This window comes from Xenopus laevis, chromosome 3L, assembly GCF_017654675.1.
Source record: "Xenopus laevis strain J_2021 chromosome 3L, Xenopus_laevis_v10.1, whole genome shotgun sequence".
NCBI classification, from domain to species: domain Eukaryota; kingdom Metazoa; phylum Chordata; class Amphibia; order Anura; family Pipidae; genus Xenopus; species Xenopus laevis.
This window is the reverse complement of record NC_054375.1, coordinates 139,587,968-139,610,529: the sequence shown is the minus strand read 5'-3', so window position 1 is coordinate 139,610,529 and position 22,562 is coordinate 139,587,968. Positions and strand designations below refer to the sequence as shown.

Genomic DNA, 22,562 nt, shown 5'->3' with positions numbered 1-22,562 from the left:
GATTGTTTGTCCATATATTGCAATATATTTAAGCTGGCCAACTACGTCAAAGTCATCCCATATCTGGCCAGTCCTATGCTCAATTTTATCTGATTCATTAAGAATTCTATTGCTTCATTATACATTTTACAAAGGGACTAGGTATTACCTGCAACTTAACTTGCTGCTTTCAAAGTAAACCTCCATACTTGGCTGCCCTTTTATTAGACACCAGTGGGATCACCTGACTATAGCTGGGAAGGGTGGGAGCTACAACATAGAGCTGGTCACTGCTCCTGTATAAACTATAACAAACAAGGGAAAGTTGTGCTCACCACTATTTTTTAAAACCATTAGGCGGGGGTGCAATGAGGCTGTGACCACAAAATACATATAGTCAAATACAAGAGTCCTCTGCACTCAACCCATTATCAATATATTTAAGATAGCGACATTTTGTGCATACTGCTACTAAAAATGCCTTACCCTTTAAACAAAACAGGGATTGTTTGTCCATATATTGCAATATATTTAAGCTGGCCAACTACGTCAAAGTCATCCCATATCTGGCCAGTCCTATGCTCAATTTTATCTGATTCATTAAGAATTCTATTGCTTCATTATACATTTTACAAAGGGACTAGGTATTACCTGCAACTTAACTTGCTGCTTTCAAAGTAAACCTCCATACTTGGCTGCCCTTGGCTGCCCACTGGTGTCTAATAAAAGGGCAGCCAAGTATGGAGGTTTACTTTGAAAGCAGCAAGTTAAGTTGCAGGTAATACCTAGTCCCTTTGTAAAATGTATAATGAAGCAATAGAATTCTTAATGAATCAGATAAAATTGAGCATAGGACTGGCCAGATATGGGATGACTTTGACGTAGTTGGCCAGCTTAAATATATTGCAATATATGGACAAACAATCCCTGTTTTGTTTAAAGGGTAAGGCATTTTTTAGTAGCAGTATGCACAAAATGTCGCTGTCTTAAATATATTGATAATGGGTTGAGTGCAGAGGACTCTTGTATTTGACTATATGTATTTTGTGGTCACAGCCTCATTGCACCCCCGCCTAATGGTTTTAAAAAATAGTGGTGAGCACAACTTTCCCTTGTTTTATATACAAAACTTATAACTGACTCTGAGAGTCAGGCAAAGCAGCCAAACAAGCACAGTAACTTCTGGTTCATTTAATACATCGCAGGTGGGTGTGGCCTGTCCCATTATTACTCTCAGCTTAGACAGGAAGAGGAACAGGAGTGAGTCATAAGATAATGGCAAAACAGCAGGAATGCCCTTAACCAAAATGGCCACACAAGCAGGTTACTACAATAAGAATAGCCATATCACCTAAAATGATCATATTTATATAAGTTTTGCATACTTTTCTTTCTCTACAATCATTATAAGTGCAGCATTATATTTCTCAACCATTTGTAAAAACTTCCATTTATGAACCTGTAGTGTTTAACAGCAGCTCTTTTAGGAAAGGTTTGTTTATGTTTATTACTATGCAGCACAGGGGACATTAGAGGGCGCCCTCTATAGCAGGTCAGATACTTTGCCTTAGCCATGTGGAGCAGAGCTGGCCACTTCTCATCTTGTTTGTATATGGCAATAAGCTTTGTTCTTATTGGTTCAGGAATGTGACTGACAGTGTTGCTTCACAGAATGGTTATTTTATCTGTTTTGTGAAACAAAACTGTCATTTTGCGTAAAGAATGAATCCTGTACTATAAAAATCTTGCTTTCTGTCACAAATATCTATTTTGTCAGTCAAATCTAGCTTGACAAGCACAAGTTAGTTACACTATTATATATTATGTCCAACTTTGTTTTTACATAATTCATTCTGTAAGTAACTTTGCACATAAGTGCGTCCGTTACATGGAGGTTATACATTTGTGAGACAGATTGCTTGTTACTGTACAGAATGGAGTTTGTGTTATAACGACATCCTTTTGTGCACTAACCAGATTTTGTTTTCATTCTTTAATAGAAATAAGTCTTTTGTATATTTTTTTCTCTGTGTATGGTCACAAATACTTATATAACATGAGAGACATTCATTCTGTGTATTAGGGATAGTTTTGTATACAGAATGTATTTGGGACAAACGGCACCCCATAATGAGCCGTCCTGTCATTGAGTCTTGTCAGCCTGTCCTTTGATATGTTTTTCTTGTTTGTTTATGATTGTCACTCTATCACTGTGCCGTTTACTTTGTTTGTCATTTGTCTTGCCTCTTGCTTCCCTGCATTATCACCCATCACTTTGGTCATTTGTTGGTCTCTCATGGCCACTATTCTCCCTATTACCCCACTCCCTGCCTCCTGTGCCCTCCACCTCCACAGAATGGGATAACACCCTTGGCCATAGCAAAACGGCTCGGATACATCTCAGTGACAGACGTCCTGAGTCTGGTGACAGACGGACCACATATTCAGGTGAGTAAAGGGTAGTAGACTTTTTAATGCTGAAAGCAGATGTATATAAAGGTTAAATGGGTGGTTCACCTTTCAGTTAACTTTTAGTAGTCTGTAGCAGGGACGCGCCGCCAATGAGGCGAGTTCAGAAACTCGCCTCAGGCGGCAACGCAGGAGAGGTTTCCAGGGGCGGCAAAAAGCCGCTCCTGGTACCTTTAAGAGCCGAATTTCCGGTTTTTAAACCGGAAATTCGGCTTTACTATTGCGAGAGAGCGCAATTGCGCTCTTCGCATTAATGTTCCTGCCGGCGAGGGAGGGCGGTATTGAAGGAGCCGCCTCAGGCGGCGCTGTAAGTAGAATCGGCGCTGGTCTGTAGAATGGCCAATTTAAAGCAACTTTTCAATTGGTCTACATTACACACTAGTTTTTGAATTATTTACCTTCTGACTCTTTCCAACTTTCAAACAGAGGTTGACTGACTCTGTCTAAACAACCAAATGCTCTGTAAGGCTATAAATATATTGTTATTGCTACTTTTTATTACTCATATTTCTATTTAGCACTCTATAGCATGGCCAATTCTAAGCAACTTTTCAATTGGCCTACATTATTCATTTTTTTTTATAGTTTTTGAATTATTTACCTTCTGACTCTTTCCAACTTTCAAACAGAGGGTCACTGACCCCGTCTAAACAACCAAATGCTCTGTAAGGCTATAAATGTATTGTTATTACTACTTTTTATTACTCCTATTTCTATTTAGTACTCTATAGCATGGCCAATTCTAAGCAACTTTTCAATTGGTCTACATTATTCATTTTTTTTAAATATTTTTTTAATTATTTACCTTCTGACTCTCTCCAGCTCTCAGAGGGTCACTGACCCCGTCTAAACAACCAAATGCTCTGTAAGGCTACAAATGTATTGTTATTGCTACTTGTTATTACTCATCTTTCTATTCAGGCCTCTCCTATTCATATTCCAGTCTCTTATTCAAATCAATGCATTGGTTGTTAGGGTAATCTGGACCCTAGCGACCCATTGCTGAAATGACAAACTGGAGAGCTGATGAATAAAATGGCAAATAACTCAAAAACCACAAATAATGAAAACCAATTGCAAATTGTCTCAAAATATCACTCTCTGCATCCTACTAAATGTTAACACAAAGGTGAACAACCCCTTTAAGTGAGAAAAAAATGAAATAATGTACAGCACATGACTTTGCATATTGTACTGTCATTGAAATACAATTTAAGACTTGCATTGAGCTTGAGGCATCTGAATAAAACATAGCAAAATATTACTGTTTCTCCACTAAACCTATAAAAAGTCTCTTTATAATCTACTGTATGGTGCCTCATTATTATTTTTACTTGGCACCTACAAATCAAGCTCAAAATATTAATGTTAGAATGGAAAGTAATGAAGTTAGGCTGGGGGGGTGAGGGAGGGAGTCTACGCGGGGTGGGGGGTATGGGTTTGTTTGCTAAACGATTGAATTCTCCTTTAAGTCTGTATATAACCTGCCTAACTGCTAGTTGATCCAGAGGAAGGCAAAGAAAACCCCATTTGTAGCCTCTCCCATTTGCCTGAGAGGCGCAGTAGTCTCATTGGCTTTAGAGCCAGTTGCAAGAGGTACATGAGTGACTTTGTCTCCTCCACAGCTAGCCAACGAAAGGCACAGAATGAGCTTCCCTGAAACAATGGATGAGCCCATGGATGTGTCAGAAGATGAAGGTGAGAGATCCCTTGTCTCCTATATTCCACACCCTTCCTTTTCCCCAGGTCACCCGTTATCCCTAAATCGTCAGTCTCTGTGTGTATCCCTCTCCTTCCCATTGATATTTATCCTCCAGTGTTTGACCCACTTTAGAAAATGAATCCCTCTAATGTCTGTCCCTAGTTAAATCTCTGGTTTTTCTTACTTTCTAGGAACCCCCCACCTGCCTCTTCATGGTAGGAAACTGTGACAATATCTTCCCAACCCAAAAACTTCATAACACTTCCTCACATGTGCTTTCTCATCATCAACCATTAACCTAATCCCATCCAATTTCAGTAATGGCTCAATGATCTCTTACACCGAGCGCCATACACATCTCATTCACATACGACCAGCAATGTTTGATGGCTATGCTGCTGAGTGTTTTACTTTTTGTACTAAATCATCTTTAATAGACTGCCACAATTCATCATGTTGCCTTAGTTTGTTTGTGACATGGCATTGTATTAATAGACACCTCTTTTCAATACCAGTATGGGACCTGTTATCCAGAATGATAACAGATCATTCCATAATTGAAATCTTCATACCTTAAGTCTACTAGAAAATCATATCAACATTAAATAAACCCAATAAGCTGGTTTTGCTTCCAATAAGGATTAATTATATCTTAGTTGGGATCAAGTATAAGGTACTGTTTTATCATTACAGAGAAAAGGGAAACAATTTGTAAACATTTTGATTATTTGGATACAATGGAGTTGAACTTTGGAGCTTTCTGGATAACGGGTTACCAGATAACGGATCCCATATCTGTACACAACTGAACCAGAGCTTAAAAGCATCGCCTCTGCACACTGGGCATTAAAATGAGTTCTTGTGTAATAATTTCATTCCAGCACTTGTATATTAGTTTGCTACCGTGTAATCATACTGGAAATTACATAGTAAATAACGTATCCGCTGTTGTAAAATATAAGGATATTATTAAGTTACGGAGGAGTTTCATGACCATATAAAAACACAAGGCCGAAGGCCAAGTGTTTTAATACTGGTCATGGAACTCCGAGGTAACTTCTAATATCCTCATATTTTACAACTGGGGGTACTTTATTTATTATAATACACAAGTTTTTGTGAATCGTGTGACAGAAATGACATCAGAACTCACCGTTTATAACTGATGACATCAGAACTCACCGTTTGTAAGGATATAATTTACAAGATATTCATGGCTTTTGTGTATTATACATATATAATACACAAGAGCCATGAATATCCTGTATATTATATCGTTATAATACACAAAAGCCATGAATATCTTGTAAATTATATCCCTATAAACGGTGAGTTCTGATGTCATTTCTGTCATATGACTCACTGAAATGTGTGTATTATAATAACTAAATCCCATTGGAATTAATAGAACGTGGATGAGGTTTTTATTTATTAAGTTCTAAACTCACATTTTGATAAATCTGCTGATAAGCCATCACAGAGTTTAGGTAAAGGACACACGAGGAGATTCAGGGAGATTTTGTCGCCTGGCTACTAATCGCCTCATCTTTTGAGCAACTATCTCCCTGAACTGCCTGAAATTGCCTCACTGAGGCAACTTTGGGCAACTATTGAAAACGCATCACCGTGTGTGCATTAGCGCAGGCGACTTTTCATTGTAGCCTATGGGGAAAAACGCTGAGGCAGTTCAGAGAGATAGTTGCTCAAAAGACAAGGAGATTAGTAGCCAGGAGACAAAATCTCCCTGAATCTCCTCGTGTCTCCTTACCCTAACATGAATTTCACCTTGTTTACATACAATGTCACAATAAGAACTGATATTTTTTATGAACACTTACATGACTGTCCCACATAAGTTCTACCTAATTACTTTATTGACAAACGTAACCTTAAAGGGATACTGTCATGGGAAAACATTTTCAAAAAACGTCAGTTAGTGCTGCGCCAGCAGAATTCTGCACTGAAATTCATTTCTCAAAAGAGCAAACAGATTTTTTTATATTTCATTTTGGACTCTGACATGGTGCAAGACATGTTGTCAGTTTCCCAGCTGCCCCCAGTCATGTGACTTGTGCTATGATAAACTTCAGTCACTCTTTACTGCTGCACTGTAAGTTAGAGTGATATCACCCAGCAGCCTAACAGAACAATGGGAAGTTAACCTAAAGCTGGTCATACATAAAGAGATCCGCTCGTCTGGCGACATTGCCAAACGAGCGGATCTTTCACCGATATGCCCACCATCAGCAGGGCTATATCGGGGTAATCTGAACATCCTTAAGTGCTGGCTCTTTCTGAAAGCACATGACCAGGCAAAATGACCTGAGATGCACCTACACACCAATATTATAAATAAAAAAATACACTTGCTGGTTCATGAATTAAATGTTATATTGTAAAGTGAATTATTTGCAGTGTAAATAGTGAAATTTAGAAATAAAAACGACATCATAAAAATTATCAAAGAATCCGATGGTGGGAATTTGCAAAATTATCCGTAAGAATGCATGCAGTTCTAGGTGTGGCCTGCCAAATAAGAATGATAATAAGGCAACAATATTTTACAAAATTTAAGGTGCTGTGGTTTGCAGTTTGTTACACTGTTATAGTGTAGAAGTGAAAACTTCCTCGTTATACTAGACTTTAGTGAAAAAGTTCTCGACTACATATCAAAGTTAAAAATATGTGAGCAACAAAGAGAGAATTTTAATGCAGTTAAAGGAGAAGGAATGCTACGGAGGCATTTTATTGCCAATAGATTAGGTGCAATAGTGCAAGCTAGAATTCTATATTTATTCTGTTGAATGCTTTACCATACCTGAGTAAACAGCTCTAGAAACTCTCTATGTTTGTTTAGGATAGCAGCTGCCATATTAGCTTGGTGTGACATCACTTCCTGTCTGAGTCTCTCCCTGCACCCATAGCTCTGGGCTCAGATTACAGTATCGAAGCGAGGGGGGGGAGAGGAGCAAACTGAGCATGCTCACGCCCGGGGCAAGGAGGTTTATGCTGAAAACAGGAAGTCTGATACAGAAGCCCATGAGTACACAATAGAAGGAAAGAAATGCTGTGTTTCTTTTGACAGAGGACTCAGAGCAGCATTACTTTGAGGGTTTACTGGTATATTTACTGGACCTTTCTTTTATTTTTTTTTTATTTTAATGTTTCCTTCTCCTTTAATACCCAAACTTTAAATCACGGTGGCTTTGGTAGTCTATTCTACTCACAAGCAAAGAGATTTTTTTTGTGTTTCTCAAAGCATACCTCCCAACTGTCCCATTTTAGAGGGGACAGCTCAACCCGCAGTCCCTCATTTCTACTGGAAAGTCCCCTTTTTCTCTGCACTGAATAGCCATAAAAAGAAACAAAGTTTCTAACTGAATTGGCTTTTTGACAGAGAGCCCAGAACAGCTACAGCAGGGGATAAGATATTTTTGTAACAATTTCGAGATAAGAAAATAAGTAATTGTAACAATATAAGATAACAGGTCCCTTGGGAAAAGTTAGACTCACAGTTTAAAGGTCAATTCATTAGCAAAATTGTAATAACTGGAAAAAAAACACAGAAATATGTTCAAACTTTCATAACCTGCCAAATTTTATAAAATGAACATGGTAATTAGGAGGTGTGGCCACAAAAATGGGCACGGTCTAAAGATTTGCTGCGCGCACCAACTTTTTTGTTCCTCGTTTGTTTCCAAAATGTTGGGAGGTATGCTCAAAGATAAGGCTGTTGGTCACCCACTTCCAATGCCCCATCTACCCTGGCCCTCAAGTTTACCAAACGCCTTGCTTTTTAGATTTCAGCAGATTTTTTTTGTCTGAGCAATTATCAAATGTTTGCACTACATTTATCTTTACCGACACCTTTGTGAATGCCACCTGTTGTTTAGGCCCATCTCGCCTACAATGTCTTTTGCTGGTATGGGTCTGTTCTGGCCACGTGTAAGGGCAGAGACACACAGTCTGATTCGGGGAGATTCTGACTAGAATGAAAAATCACCGCCGGTGATTTACATTCTAGCCGGCGGGAAGGCAGTTTGGGGAGATTAGTCGTTGGGCGACTAATCTCCCCGAATCTGAACGTATGTCTCTGCCCTAAGCAAATATGGGTGAGCTGATAGCGTGCCGTCAGTTCAGGGTGCAAGCTAAGCAGTCACACATGGGATCTGTCTCATTCTTTCACTGTGCCCTCCTTGTTATGCCACAAACATCAGACTTACAGATCTCTCTGCTTGCTGGAGAGCCATAAGTTTGACAGTCTTAACTTGTTTCACCATCACTGTGTCTCAGCAATTGTTATTATTCATTTACACATATGAACATTCCATTTTAACATGATTTGCACATCACGGGCTGATTTACAAACATACGTATATTTGTAAATCAGCCTTTTTGTTGCTACGTTACCATTAGATTTAAAAGTTATCTTTGTATGGATTTGCAATGATAAAAAGACATCTTGGTAACTGTCTAATAAATACACTCATGAATCTCATTGATGTGAATAGCATGTCGCTTGCAATGTGCCAGCTCCTCATATTTATATGCTTTTCATTAATTCGAATATGACCGGCAGTTGTCTGAGCATTGCTTGTTTGTGTGTGGTTTGTGTGTGTATCTTCCAAGTGGAAGGGCATGGTATGACTGAGTGTGTATCTATGTGTGTGTTGTCCTATGCCTATGTGACCACAGTATAATGTTCTGTTTCTGTGTGCCCCTGGTAACTGAATGTCTGTCTCAGATTCTGTGTGACATAGATTTAGTGGATTTAAACATTTTTATGTTTGTGTGTAAAAGGAAAATACTTAATTCATCTACGTTTTTTCCCCCGGTAATTATAGCAGACGAGCCTCCGTATTTTCGACCCCCTCCGCCAAGCCTCCGGGATCCAGATGAAGAATTCTTAACAAAAACAGTGTAAGTGTACATGTGTAAGTCACAATATATAGTATAGAATCTTCTTGGAAAAAGACAAAATTGATCATTAAAAAGCCCCAGGTGCAATGCTAGGTGCTAATATAGTAGGGACGCACCGAACCCCCGAAACCAGGGTCGGACTGGGGGGGGGGGGTCAGGGCCCAACGGGGCTGCAACATCAAGGCCCCCGCACCCCCCCAAGGCCCCCCCTCCCCAGTCGCAGGCCTCGCTCCCCAGCAAACTCCTCTTCTGCCCTCTCCCAGCCCCTCAAAGCACTTACCTAATTCACGCTCATTTGCGAGTGTGGCCAGTGGGTGGAGCGGGCAGGGCAAGTGGGCGGTTCAGGCAGGACAAATGCCAGAACGGGCTGGGCAAGCGGGTGGAGGGGGAGGAGGTCACAATGAGTGGAATGGGTCTGGGCTGGCGGAATGCCAGGTCATTTATGAAAAAACGTCTAATATTCGATCGAATAGTCCTGAACCAAAAAGTTGAATTGAATTCGAATCAAATCTGAAACGAGTTTTCTTCCGAAAAAAAACTCGGAATGTCAAGAAGGCAATTAACATATTCAAATGGTTCAACGGACCTCGGCCAATTCGAATTTGTGAGTTTTGGCACCAAAAAAAAAATTTGAGAATTCGAATTTACCATTCGAACCTTAATAAATCTGCCCCATAGTGTCTGTAAAGACACGAAACACGTAAGTACTGAATAAAATACACTTTCTTTTGTACGTAACATACATAGTAACTAACAGGTATTTGTACGTTCCCAGCAGATCGGAATCCCCTCCAATACCCAGAATCCCCCGGGTCACACCGGAGACAGATGTTATAAAAGAGGATGACGCAGAACAGGTAAAACAGAAATGACAAGTACATTTGTTAAACAACAAACACCACTAGATTACAAATCCATAGTTACACTCTAAAACAAAAACCTGCTACTACTGCAAGACAAAGAATTTTGTAAACAAAACAGTAAAACTCAGGCCATTGGCCTTGTGCTTTGCATGGAACCCCTTGATAACTTCTAATATCCTTATATTTTATAATCAGGGATACATAATTACTTATATAATACACAAGAGCGATTAATATCCCTTGAATTATGTTCTCACAAATGGTGCTTAGTGATGTCATCAGTTATAATCATTCTTAGGCGGTTATTTATCAAAATCTGAATTTATTTCATTTTCTGAAATATACTACGACCAAATCCGCACAGGTTATTTCCCCTTATTTATCAATGCATTTTCCCGAAATGTTTCAGTTCCATGACAAAAGCATTTGGCCGAATGGTCATGAAACTCCTTGGTGACTTAGAATATCCATATTTTACAAAAGGGGGTACGTTAATCACTATGTGAATAACTGTAATAAATGCCTGTTATGAATTGCTCCCCATTATGATAAGTGGGATTACCCATCAAATTCTGCTACTTTCTTGTCACGTGACATTTTTTAATTCCCTGGACCCAAGTGCTAGTGCTCTAAGTGCAAGAATGCTCCCCTTAGTGCTCACTTACCAAGCATTGGGAAATGCTGCTGATCCTAAAATGCAGCACTTGATGCAAAGTGGAGCATAGGAGGCGACCAAGCCCTGTATTATCTTTTCATTTTCTATAAATGATGTACCTAATTAGTTGTCCTTTCCTGAAATGTTTGTTTTATTAAATACTTCCTGTAGAAAGAACCTCCGGTGAATATAATAATCCAGGTGAGCCCTCACCTCTGGCCTGCAGACTACTAATGCAATCTTCCTCTTCTTGCTACTACTTTAATGCTTTGAATAAAATCTGGTTACTCTCCCTGCTGCTTTGCCTTTCTATGCCCTGTAAAAATAAAACATGCAAATTGATATATGGAAAAAGAACAGCTCCATGTCACTATTCCAATACATAACGCAAGCCATTTTCTATGATTCTAATATATGACTCACACCAATATAGAACATGTATTTAAATAACAGTGGCTTTCTTAAATGAATGAGGTTTGTCTGTGCTGGGAAAGAGCAGGACTGGAGGGAATTTATTTATTGTTTGAGTAAAGAAGGAAGAATTAATCCAGTGCCACCTGAAGTTGTACCGCAGGCACAGTAAATATGCTGACTTTTTGTTTCAAAAACAAGCAGAATGAGACTGGAAATGAAAGAGATTTTTAAGAAGGGAGCCTTATAAGGCGGAAAGACAAATATGCTGTACAGTACAAGAGTGTGAACAAACTAATTGAGAGGAAAACTGCTGATGATATTGTATGATATTTAAATGTACAGTAAGTGCAAGAATATATTTCTTCTGGAAATGAGAAGATGAAAATATTTAACAATTAGGGGGCCTATTTAATAATATCTGAATTTATCTAATTTTTTTTTATTAAACTAAGCTCAACCAAACTCCCATACACAATTTTGCCTTATTTATTATCATTTAAAAAAAATGTCAATAAATCGGATAGGGAATTTTTTTTTAGATTGAGCGAAAACCTGAATCATTCGATTTTGAACGATCCGCCACACTTCTCGGCAGATGCAAATTCATTGCCAGTACGCTAATTCACTAAAATGCGAAGTTGCTTTTCAGCAGCTGAACGCTGGCTTACACTCAGGTCAATTTGAATAGGGCGGGTACATATATAGTTCGTATAGACGTTTTTATTAAAGATGTTGGTGCAAATGCTTAAAGTGGCAACTTATTATTACACATGTCCAAGGAAGCGAACTAAAGACAAAAGAGATCATCTAATGTCCTAGACATGAGCCCACCCTAAAACAAATGTGGCATGCCCCTCAAAATGGTTGGGAAAGACATTTTAACACCAAAATTTTAATAGTTAGAACTTTTGAAGGCAATCCCATTCAGGGCCGGAACTAAGGGTAGGCAGAAGAGGCTCATGCCTAGGGCGCAAAAGAAGTACGTACATCTTCTACTGCCTTCCCCTAGTTTGGGCTGTTGTTTCCCCCAGCTCGGCAGCTATTACAGCGTTGCTGCCATTACCTGAACGTGAATGCGTTCTCCTGTGCATGGACGCTCACATTCATGTGCGCACACTAGTGGGGAGGATCTCCTGTGCATGCGCGCTCATGTTAATGTGCACTCACTACTGGGGAGGCGATGTAGCCAGTAGGGTTGCCTAGGGTGCACTGCCAGCTTGGCCCACCGCGGATCCCATTTTCCGAAGTTGCCACACGAGGAAACTTCCGGCTACTTCTGAAAACGAAGCGCTCCAAGTGCCATCCCACTGGCGATTTTCACTCTAGCCAGCGGGAAGGCAGTTCGGGGAGATTAGTCGCCCGGAAGAAGAGGAGATTTGTCGCCGGGGCGACTAATCTCCTCAAATCTGCCCGTGTGTCTCTGCCCTAATGACTTTCTGGCATACAGGATATGATGTCACTGATATAAGATTGGGGAGGATGTAGCTTTATCTTATCAGTTCACCAGGTCTAAGGTGGCGATGGAAACTCTGGCGAAAGAGGTAACGTTCTGTAAAATTCTCACTTTAGTTATTTTGCAGAGTAACGATCGTTCGCCTGAGCGATAGGGTGTGAAACTGCGCTATCGAATTGTCCTCTACACCTGTTAGTAAATTGCCGATGTGCCTGCGGATGGGATTTCTGATGAATTTTTGAAAGCTTAGCCCATTAGAAAATCTGCTCCATATGTGAGGCCCCCATAAGCTTTTCACTGAATGATTTAGGACAAAGTTACCATGAGCAGACTAACACAGTGAGCAACTTATGCCGTTATATTAACCACCTAACTATATACCTTCAATTTAAGTGCAATACAAGGGGGGTCACCAGTCTGCACATGACAACTAATAATTCTCTGTTTATTTCTGGTTCTCAGTTAGATGAAGAATCCCAGATCCCCAGCAGCCCAGCTACAGAGACCTCTGATAATATCAGCCCTGTGGCCAGTCCTGTTCACACTGGGTGAGTAACAAGATGCCAAAGGAACAGACTTGGATAAAGAAAAGTGAGCTGCTTGTTGAACTACAATGAGATGCAGATTACATTGTGTATCATATGGGCTACACAGGAACATTACAGCAATGATACAAACATTTCCCATCTACTACTGATAAGCTTAGGACTAGTAGCTGAGTCAATGACACTCCCAACAAAAGGGCGACTGGTCTGTAAAGTAAAACATATCTTCTTCCAGGTTTCTGGTCAGTTTTATGGTGGACGCTCGCGGTGGTTCTATGCGTGGAAGTCGCCATAATGGCCTGCGTGTCATTATTCCCCCGCGTACATGTGCAGCTCCTACAAGAATTACCTGTCGCCTAGTAAAGCCTCAAAAGCTCACCACTCCACCTCCACTGGGCGAGGAAGAGGGACTGACCAGCAGGATCATCGCTTTGGGACCCACAGGCGCTCAATTCCTCAAGTAAGGGCTTCATTTAGCATGGCTACCTTCATACCTACATACTCCTGCTGCTTATGTAGGCCATTTGTTACTTTTTCTATTCTTCTATGCCTTCCATCTTCCCTTTTCATCTCTTCTGATCTTGATTATGTTACATCTTAAAATCATCTATGAAAAAAATTGCAAATAAATTAGAATCTTAGAACTTTTGTTCCCAATCGCTGGCGTATGGAAAAAGGTACTTGTGTTAAGAAGCACTACTAGGCACAAAATAACACCACTTAGTGCCCATTTTGGCTGCACTCTGCACCTGGGGGGGGGTTATTTACTAAAACTCAATTTTTTATAATAATTTGAATAAAACAAACTCAACCAAACTCCCGTCCACGATTTTACCTTATTTATTAATGAGATAACTCGAAAAAATATCAGTTTGGAAAAAGTCTCTATAAAATCGTGAAAATACTAGATTTGTACAAATATTTTGGATTTGACTCCAGAATCGCTAGATTTTTTTTGAGTTATCGCACAAAAACTATTATGGTACGAAACCCATTGAAACATCTGCCATTGACTTCTACAGGACCTCGACAGGTTTGAGATGGGGTATTTTTTAAATAAAAATAAAGTGTTAAAAAAAAAATGTTGAAAAATTCAAGTATTTTTTCCTCTAAAATGTGAACTAAAAAACTTGATCTGACAAACTCGACTTTTAATAAATAACTCCCCTAGTGTCAGATTGGATATCTGGTGTAGAGCACAGCATCAGTGCTGGGATCTGTTGTGGCCTGTGACTACCAGCGCCCCATCATTTGCATATCTAAATGAGGAGATGACTAACCAAATAGTGTTCTCTCTCCAGAGAAGGGAAAACACAATTTTGGCAAGTACCAAAAGTCCTTTGCCTGCACAAGCATTCCCCTGTAGTAGGAACAATTCTGCATAAATCATCTAAGCCTTTAATGTTGCCCTTTATATATTGACAAGTTTTTCTTAACTCAGAGAACATTTAACCTACATTTCATCTTTTCCTATGCATTTGTTTCATAGCCCAGTGGTGGTGGAGATACCACACTTCTCCTCGGGGGGGCGTGGCGATCGGGAGCTGGTTGTTCTGCGAAGTGACAATGGTTCAGTATGGAAAGAACATCAGAACCGTTATGGAAAAGCCTATCTAGAGGATGCACTGAGTGGCATGGATGAGGGTAAGAACATCTAATCCTGATTGTGGTCCAAATTTTGCACTTAGCATCATCAACGAGCTCTTATGACTTTTAGGGCAGAGACACACGGTCAGATCCAGGGAGATTAGTCGCCCGGAGAAACATCTCTTCTTCTTCGGGGCGACTAATCTCCCCAAACTGCCTTCCCGCTGGCTAGAATGAAAATCACCGGCAGAATCGCAATCGGAGCTCTTCGTTTTCCGAAGTCGCTGGAAGTTCTCTCGTGAGGCAACTTCGGACGACTGGTATACAAAGCTCTCCAATTCTGTGATTTTCATTCTAGCTGGCGGGAAGGCAGTTCAGAGATCTTAGTCGCCCCCGGCGACTAATCTCCCTGACAAGCCCGGATTTCTTGGGCAGGCACCCCTAGGCCGCGCGGCCCGCCCACAATCCCCCCGTGTGCCGCGAGCGCATGCGCGCCCTGCAAACGGCGTTATTGAATGGGGACGCACAGGTCCCCATAATGCGGCTGGGCGGCGTGCTGCCCCTAATTTTTTGCCGCCCTAGGCCCGGGCCTATGTGGCCTTGCCACAAATCCGGGCCTGCTCCCTAAATCTGACCGTGTGTCTCTGTCCTTACAATTAATGATTGCTGTGACCGTGGGGTCCGTTTACTAGAGTTTTTAAAAATTGTCCGTAACCCATCACCCATTATCGCTGAGAATATTCTAGCCACAAAATTAACGCTGCTCTTGTGATAAGTAGGGATGCACCAAATCTCTTTTTGGATTTGGCCGAACCCCCAAATCCTTCGCAAAAGATTTGGGCGAATACCGAACCAAATCCGAATCCTAATTTGCATTTTGTTTTGTGACAAAAGGTCACGCGATTTCCCTCCCTGTCCCTAATTTGCATATGCAAATTCAGAGGATTCCTCTGAAAAAGGCTGAATCCCGAACCGAATCCTGGATTTGGTGCATCGCTCGTGATAATAATGCTATAATGAGAAAACGCTAGCGCAATGGCTCTCGCCGCGCTTTGATTTCCGAAGTTGCCTCTCGAAGCGCCACGAGTGCATTGCCGCAGGTGATTTTTCATTTTAGCAGGCGGAAGGCAGTTTCATGGAGATTGTCGCCCCGAAGAAGAAGCGATTAGTCGCCAGGCGACTAAATCTCCCCGAATCTGCCCGTGTGCCCCTGCCCTTATATGTTACAAGTTGACTTGCTATTGGTGTCCATGTTCTCACACAACACTGACATGTTGCCTTTCTCAGAACTGGAGAGCGAAGAGGAACTTCACAAGAAGCGGCTTTGTCGTATAGTCACCACTGACTTCCCTTTATACCTTGTTGTGATGTCAAGAGTATGTCAGGACTGTGAGCTCATCGGTCCGGAGGGCGGGCCCTTGAAGAGCCGATTAGTACCTCAGGTTCAGGCCACCTTTCCCCCCACTGCTGTCACCAAGAAAGTCAAGTTGTCTTTACAAGTAAGATACAAGCTGTCTTTCTTTTGTGATACATCTCAGCAGAGAAATGCTCCCTATGTCAACTATATCTATAAATTTCTAGAGTCTGTTTTGTGTAAATAATGTGGATTACCTCTAAAGTAATGCAGAATATGTTTTGCCATATAAAAGAAATTATAATACTATAGTACAATGAAAATGCACAGTGTATTTCATGACAGGTGAGCAATTTTGTTTATTCTGGTGGGGATAGAGGCATCTTGTAAGAAGAAAGACATTATTTTGAATCACATTTCTGTATCTCTCAGGCTCAGCCTGTGCCAGATGATTTGGTGTCCCGACTGTTAGGTAACCAGGCCACTTTCAGCCCCATTGTCACTGTGGAACCTCGGCGAAGGAAATTTCACCGGCCAATAGGCCTGCGTATTCCCCTCCCACCATCTTGGAAGGATAATCCAAGGGATAGTGGAGAAGGAGACACAACCAGTCTGAGGCTGCTCTGCAGTGTAACAGGTATGAGAGGACCAATGGCTAATACAGTAAGTGCAGAATAAAGGGGGCCATAGACAAACCGATAATATCCTACAAAACTGACTGATTTGGGCAGAAGACTTGGATATCAGTCGGCTCATCAATTGGGCTGGCCGGAAAATTTTGATCAGTCCATGGCCACCCTAAGTCTAATGTCAGATTAGCATTAGCTTTTCCAGAGAAAAGTCACAATGACAAAGCAGTGTGTGATGTTTACCTTTGGCAAAGAGGCTATTAATTATACTTGGACAGAGATTAAATAGTATAGACAAATAAACTGGAGCAGCAAAAAAGATAGTAAAAGGTTAGTAAAAGGTTGGTAAAACATATTTCTACCAATTCTCTTGACTACAGCATTTACTGCACTGCAAACAGGGTCGGGCCAAATCGGCCGGGCGCCCCAGGCAACACAACCAGTCGCGTCGCCCCTCCAACCCAGCGCACGTAAGGCAGCACGCGCATGCGCACACGTACAGGAGCGCACATGTTCTGGAGTGCACACACACTGACAGGCCGTGCATACCACCCTTTCCTCACCTAAGTGCTCTTACAATGTGCATAGCCCAGGATTCTTCAGGCCGGACTGGGGGTAGGCAGCAGTTAGAGATACGTGCTGGGCGCCCTCCAAGCTTTGCGCCCTAGGCACGTGCCTACTCTGCCTACCCCTAGTTCCGGCCCTGACTGCAAATGCGATTGTTCACCGTCAGTTGAGTGAAAAATCAGATTCATTAAAGGAACTTGCCTCAACATGCACTCCTTGCACTAGGCAAAGGATCCCCCTACCCCCTTTCGGGTTGTCTTAATCCAACCATAATTATGACACAGAGACTTGTATAGCGGCAAAATCTGTGGATGACTAGGTACAAACTGACCCTACCATCAAACCTGGGCCTCTGGCCATACTGTAACCAAATTTCAGGGAGCAGAGATTCTGAGGCAAAGCACACTCTGTGACCGACCGTTAGCCCATCCTCCTGCTCCATATCATGTGCATTAATGGGGCTAACCCAGCCTCTCAGATGACAAGACTGTGCAGTCCCAGTCTGATCCACACTAGTGACTGACTCTACAAGGTTAGACCTGCACTGTAACCATCACTGTTTCTGGAGCTGCACTGACGCCTGATTTGGAGCCGCAACTGCGTCAGGAAAGTACCGCTGATCTACACAGATAATGGCATTCCAGAGGAAGCCAAAAAACTCAATTGCCTGCAGCCAATTTGCATCCTGATGAAAAATTCCTTCCTGACCCCTTTAAGGCGATCGGTTATTGGAATCCTGGAGCACCATCCTTTCGAATCCTTCTTTTACCGAGGGTGGGAGACAAAAACACAAGTTAGTATACCTGAACAACACCTGGGCTCTCCTTTAAGAACTCTTTCAGCCCCCCCAAACAACTCAATCCCATCCCCCAGCCGCCCCCTTTTTCCTGCCGAAAGGAGCTACCTATTGTCCTACTTGAGGTGGGGGGGCTGGGGGCAAACATACTAGAGATGCACTGAATCCAGGATTCGGCCGAATCTTTCTGCCCAGCCGAAACTAATCCGAATACTAATTTTTGTCAGAAAACAAGGAAGTAAAAAAATGTTTTCCCCTTCCCACCCCTAATTTGCATATGTAAATTTGGGGTTGGAATTCGGCTGAATCTTTCGCAAAGGATTCGGGGGTTCGGACGAATCCAAAATAGTGGATTTGGTGCATCCCTAAAACATACCTATAGCCATACACCTACCTACTAGGGGAGGGGGCCCAGCCTAACATAATTTCAACCCTAACAGGGGCCTCATTCTCCCTTCTCTATAGTTGTGCGCTGCTGCCTTCCTCCTGTTCCAAATGTGAACGGTTGCGACTACTGATGGAGGATAACCCTGAGCTACCAGCTCTAAACCAGGCGGCAGCTCCACGATTCACACAGCTCTGTGTATTGATCTCTGCAGCAGGGCCAGAACTAGGGATAGGCAGAAGAGGCACGTGGGCACAACAGATTCTCACGATAAATGGCAGAAATAATGCCACTTGATTTAGAAAAATGTCATCACCATTGTGTCCAATGAATGTAAAAGCATCAATGCTGATGTATCAGCTGTAATTGCACCATGCACATCTCCTTGCTAATAAATTTACATTGGAATCATGGGAAAAACACTTTATTGTGGGTAAAAAAAAATGGCAATTATGCTCAAAAGTAAAGTAAATCAATACATATATCCTCTTGTCTTCTCTGTCTTGTTTTCAGAGGTATTTGGTTATTTTTAATTATTTTAATGACCCTTTCTCATATTTTAGGGGGTACAGCTCCTGCTCAGTGGGAAGACATCACAGGAACCACTAAATTGGTATATGCCAATGAATGTGCCAACTTCACCACTAATGTGTCTGCCAGGTAAGCATTCCATAGCTGGGCCACATCATTCACAGCCAGTAGGCAAAACACAGGACCAACTTTTTTTTTTTAAATGACTTTTGGTTCCTCCCACTTTCACATCCATGCCAGCCACATCCATATCCACAGAGTACAAGTACACACTCAATTGATATCAATTATAATAAATTATTATTATATAAATATTATATAAATTATAATAAATAGACCATATTTTGAATTAATTTATTAGCACTGGTCAATTTAATGATTCAATGAACTACTTTATAATGAATTTAAAGGGGAATTGAAGCAATACAGTTGATTGTAAAAGCACTTATTATATAGTGAATAAAGTACCCCCTCTTGTAAAATATAAGGATATTATAGGTTACCGAGGAGTTTTGTGACCATATAAAAACACGAGGCTGAAGGCCGAGTGTTTTTATACAGGTCATGGAACTCCGAGGTAACTTCTAATATCCTCATATTTTACAACTGGGGGTACTTTATTTATTATAATACACACATTTCAGTGAGTCATGTGACAGAAATGACATCAGAACTCACCGTTTATAACTGATGACATCAGAACTCTCCGTTTAAAAGGATATAATTTACAAGATATTCATGGCTTTTGTGTATTATATAAATATTATATAAATTATAATAAATAGACCATATTTTTAAATTAATTTATTAGCACTGGTCACTTTAATAATTCAACAAAACTACTTTATAATGAATTGAAAGGGGAATTGAAGCAATACAGTTGATTGTAAAAGCACTTGCGCTTTATAAGCAGTCACCGGAGTTTTTAAACTTTATTTATTGTTTCAATGTACATTTACAATATACAGAGTTAATAACGTGCTAATTTATTCGATATTAATTAATTGAATCAGTATTGATTTAAAGCACTTGCACTTTCACTAATTATTATAATTACAGGAATCAATGATATATACAGAATCAATGGTGTGTCTCTGATCAGATATATAAAATCATTGAAATAAAAAAGTGGCAAATCACTATTAGAAAATTAATTATTTGGTCATAAGATCTTTAATCTCCAAGTAACATAGACAGTTACTAACAAACGGGTGGTGGCAAATAAGTCTAACTAAACATTGTAAACAAGGTTTCTTTCTCTTTATAGAATACATCATTGTGCAGAAATATATATAGTGAATAAATTTGTAAAATTTAAGGATATTATAAGTCACCAAGGAGTTCCGTGATCATATAAAGGTCTATTGCTTTTATATAGGTCAAGGAACTCCGAAGGGACCGATCATACATTATTAATTATAATACACAAGTTTCAGTGAGTTCTGTGACATCACTAAGCTTTGATCATAACTGATGACATCACTAAGTACTGTTTATAAGGATATAGTTTACCGGATATTCAAGGCTCTTGTTTATTATACTCAAGTTCCAAACAGGGAGGAAGCACAATAATACATTCCGGCAATACCTTTAAAACATTTAATCAGTAGAAATGTGGCACAATGCTGGGGAATATTTTACCTGAGGAAGGGTTTGGTCCCTGAAACCTTGTGCCACGTTTCTGCTGAATAAACGTTTTAAAGGAATTGCCGGTATGTATTACCGTATTGTGCTTCCTCCCTGTTTGGAACTTGAGCATGTCGGTTGGCTTGGAAGAGGCTTGAGGAGTTGCATGCTACCAGGTGAAATAAATAAGTGGTGTGCTGAAGATTTACATGTATCTTGTGTATTATATATAAGTAATACCAATTACTGCATAATCACAAAATGAACTTATAACAATGCATTCCTACATAACATGCAGATTCACCCTACAGCAATTAATAATAGATAGTGATGGGCGAATCTGTCCCGTTTCGCTTTGCCGAAAAATTAGCAAAACTGCGTAAAAATGCAAGAACTGTCAAAAAATTTTACAAAACTGCATAAAAAAAATTAGCAAACTGCATTGAAGCCAATGGGCGTCAAATTATTTTGACACAAGCGACTCTTTTGTCCAAATGCATTAAAATCAATGGGCATCAGAATAATTGACGTGCAACAATTTTGACAAGCGACAATTTTTTTTGTCGCAGCGATTTCCCACAAAGAATTTTCGCTAAAACATTCGCCGGCGGGGAGTCCATGCTTGGTGAATAAATTTGCCCATCACTAAAAATAGAACATTGATTATATTTCATGAGTTTAAGGCTTGCTACATTTTGCAGAAAGTCATTACTTAGGGGCAGATTTATCAAGGGTCGGATTCCGAGGTAATGGGAGTTTTTTTTAAACTCCCATCGACTCGAAATTTGAATAAAAAAAGCAATTGAAATCTATTAAAAAAATCGTAGTTTTTAACTTCGGGTGAATAGGCTGTATTTGAATCGTTCGAATCTACTGTAAGTTTTACCGCATTCAGTCGAATTCAGATTTGCCCCAAAAAACTTTGATTTTTCAAAGTCCACCAAATGACTGCAAAAATTAGGTCCCCCATAGGCTAAAACAGCAAGTCGGCAAGTTTTCAATGGCGAATGGTCGAAATCGAAATTTTACATTTCGATATTCGAATAGTCAATTTATTTTCAAATTGAATTTTGGACTATTCGAAGTACACTTAAAATAGCTCAAATCGAATTTTAAAATTCTTGATAAATCCCATTGACTCCATTTTATCCATATAATCTAAATTTTTTTAAATGATTTCCTTTTTCTCTGTAATAATAAAACATTAGCTTGTACTTGATCCAAACTAAGATATAATTAATCCTTATTGGAAGCAAAACCAGCCTATTGGGTTTATTTCATGTTTACATGATTTTCCAATAAACTTAAGGTGTGAAGATCCAAATTAAAGAAAGATCCATTATCTGGAAAAGCCCAGGTCACGAGCATTCTGGATAACAAGTCCCATAGCTGTACAAAGAGGGATCACTAAAATGGTTGAGAACTTCAGGAGGAGGGATGCGTTGTTCCAAGTCACTTGACCTCACGTTGTTATAATAAGTAAAAGCATTTATGAAGGATCGTAACGGAAATCCACCAAATTTAGGCTTACACGTTCCAAGACTCAATGCGGCAGTGTAAATGGGTAACGTGTAAATTAGTGCACAAATGTGTTTTTGTATCACAAAAGTGTACCAGTTTGTGCATCAATTGTTTCCCTACCACAATATTCTGGGCCACTTATTTTCCTCTCTGTCCCATTTCAATATATACATTTGTTTTGCGGCTGCAGATTCTGGCTGTCAGACTGCCCTCGTACAGCAGAGGCAGTGTCCTTCTCTACACAGCTGTATAAGGAGCTTAGTGCAGTCCCCTACACGGCACGTTTTGTGGTCTTTGCCAAAATGTCTGATGGGCGGGAGGGACGTCTTCGCTGCTACTGCATGACTGGGGACAAGTTGGAGAAAACATTGGAACAGCATGAAAACTTCACTGAGGTAGCACGGAGTCGGGACATAGAGGTAATCCCCCCCCCCCAAGTGTGTAAAAATGACTCGCAATCGACAAATACCCAAAATAAAATACATTTGTAAATTTGGCAACAAGGTAGATTTTTCACACAAGTGGCCAGATATCGTCCCAAACAGTGGCCAAAAACATTTTGGTTG

General features: G+C 40.4%; 1 protein-coding gene across 15 annotated transcripts in view; it reads left to right on the top strand.

The window, feature by feature from the left end:
* The window catches only part of ank1.L (ankyrin 1 L homeolog), a 187,507-nt gene that overhangs the window by 120,742 nt on the left and 44,203 nt on the right, over positions 1-22,562 (top strand). For 6 of the 15 annotated variants that reach the window (XM_041587082.1, XM_041587068.1, XM_041587078.1 and 3 more), the window contains 13 exons: positions 2,335-2,427; positions 4,074-4,146; positions 4,342-4,365; positions 8,995-9,070; positions 9,846-9,927; positions 10,760-10,789; positions 12,918-13,003; positions 13,236-13,460; positions 14,490-14,644; positions 15,875-16,086; positions 16,374-16,578; positions 18,882-18,978; positions 22,187-22,415. In XM_041587082.1, coding sequence (XP_041443016.1) covers positions 2,335-2,427; positions 4,074-4,146; positions 4,342-4,365; positions 8,995-9,070; positions 9,846-9,927; positions 10,760-10,789; positions 12,918-13,003; positions 13,236-13,460; positions 14,490-14,644; positions 15,875-16,086; positions 16,374-16,578; positions 18,882-18,978; positions 22,187-22,415 — 1,587 coding nt within the window. The remainder of the gene's footprint in view (positions 1-2,334; positions 2,428-4,073; positions 4,147-4,341; positions 4,366-8,994; positions 9,071-9,845; positions 9,928-10,759; positions 10,790-12,917; positions 13,004-13,235; positions 13,461-14,489; positions 14,645-15,874; positions 16,087-16,373; positions 16,579-18,881; positions 18,979-22,186; positions 22,416-22,562) is intronic. The other 9 variants (XM_041587071.1, XM_041587070.1, XM_041587069.1 and 6 more) reach the window with 9 other exon arrangements.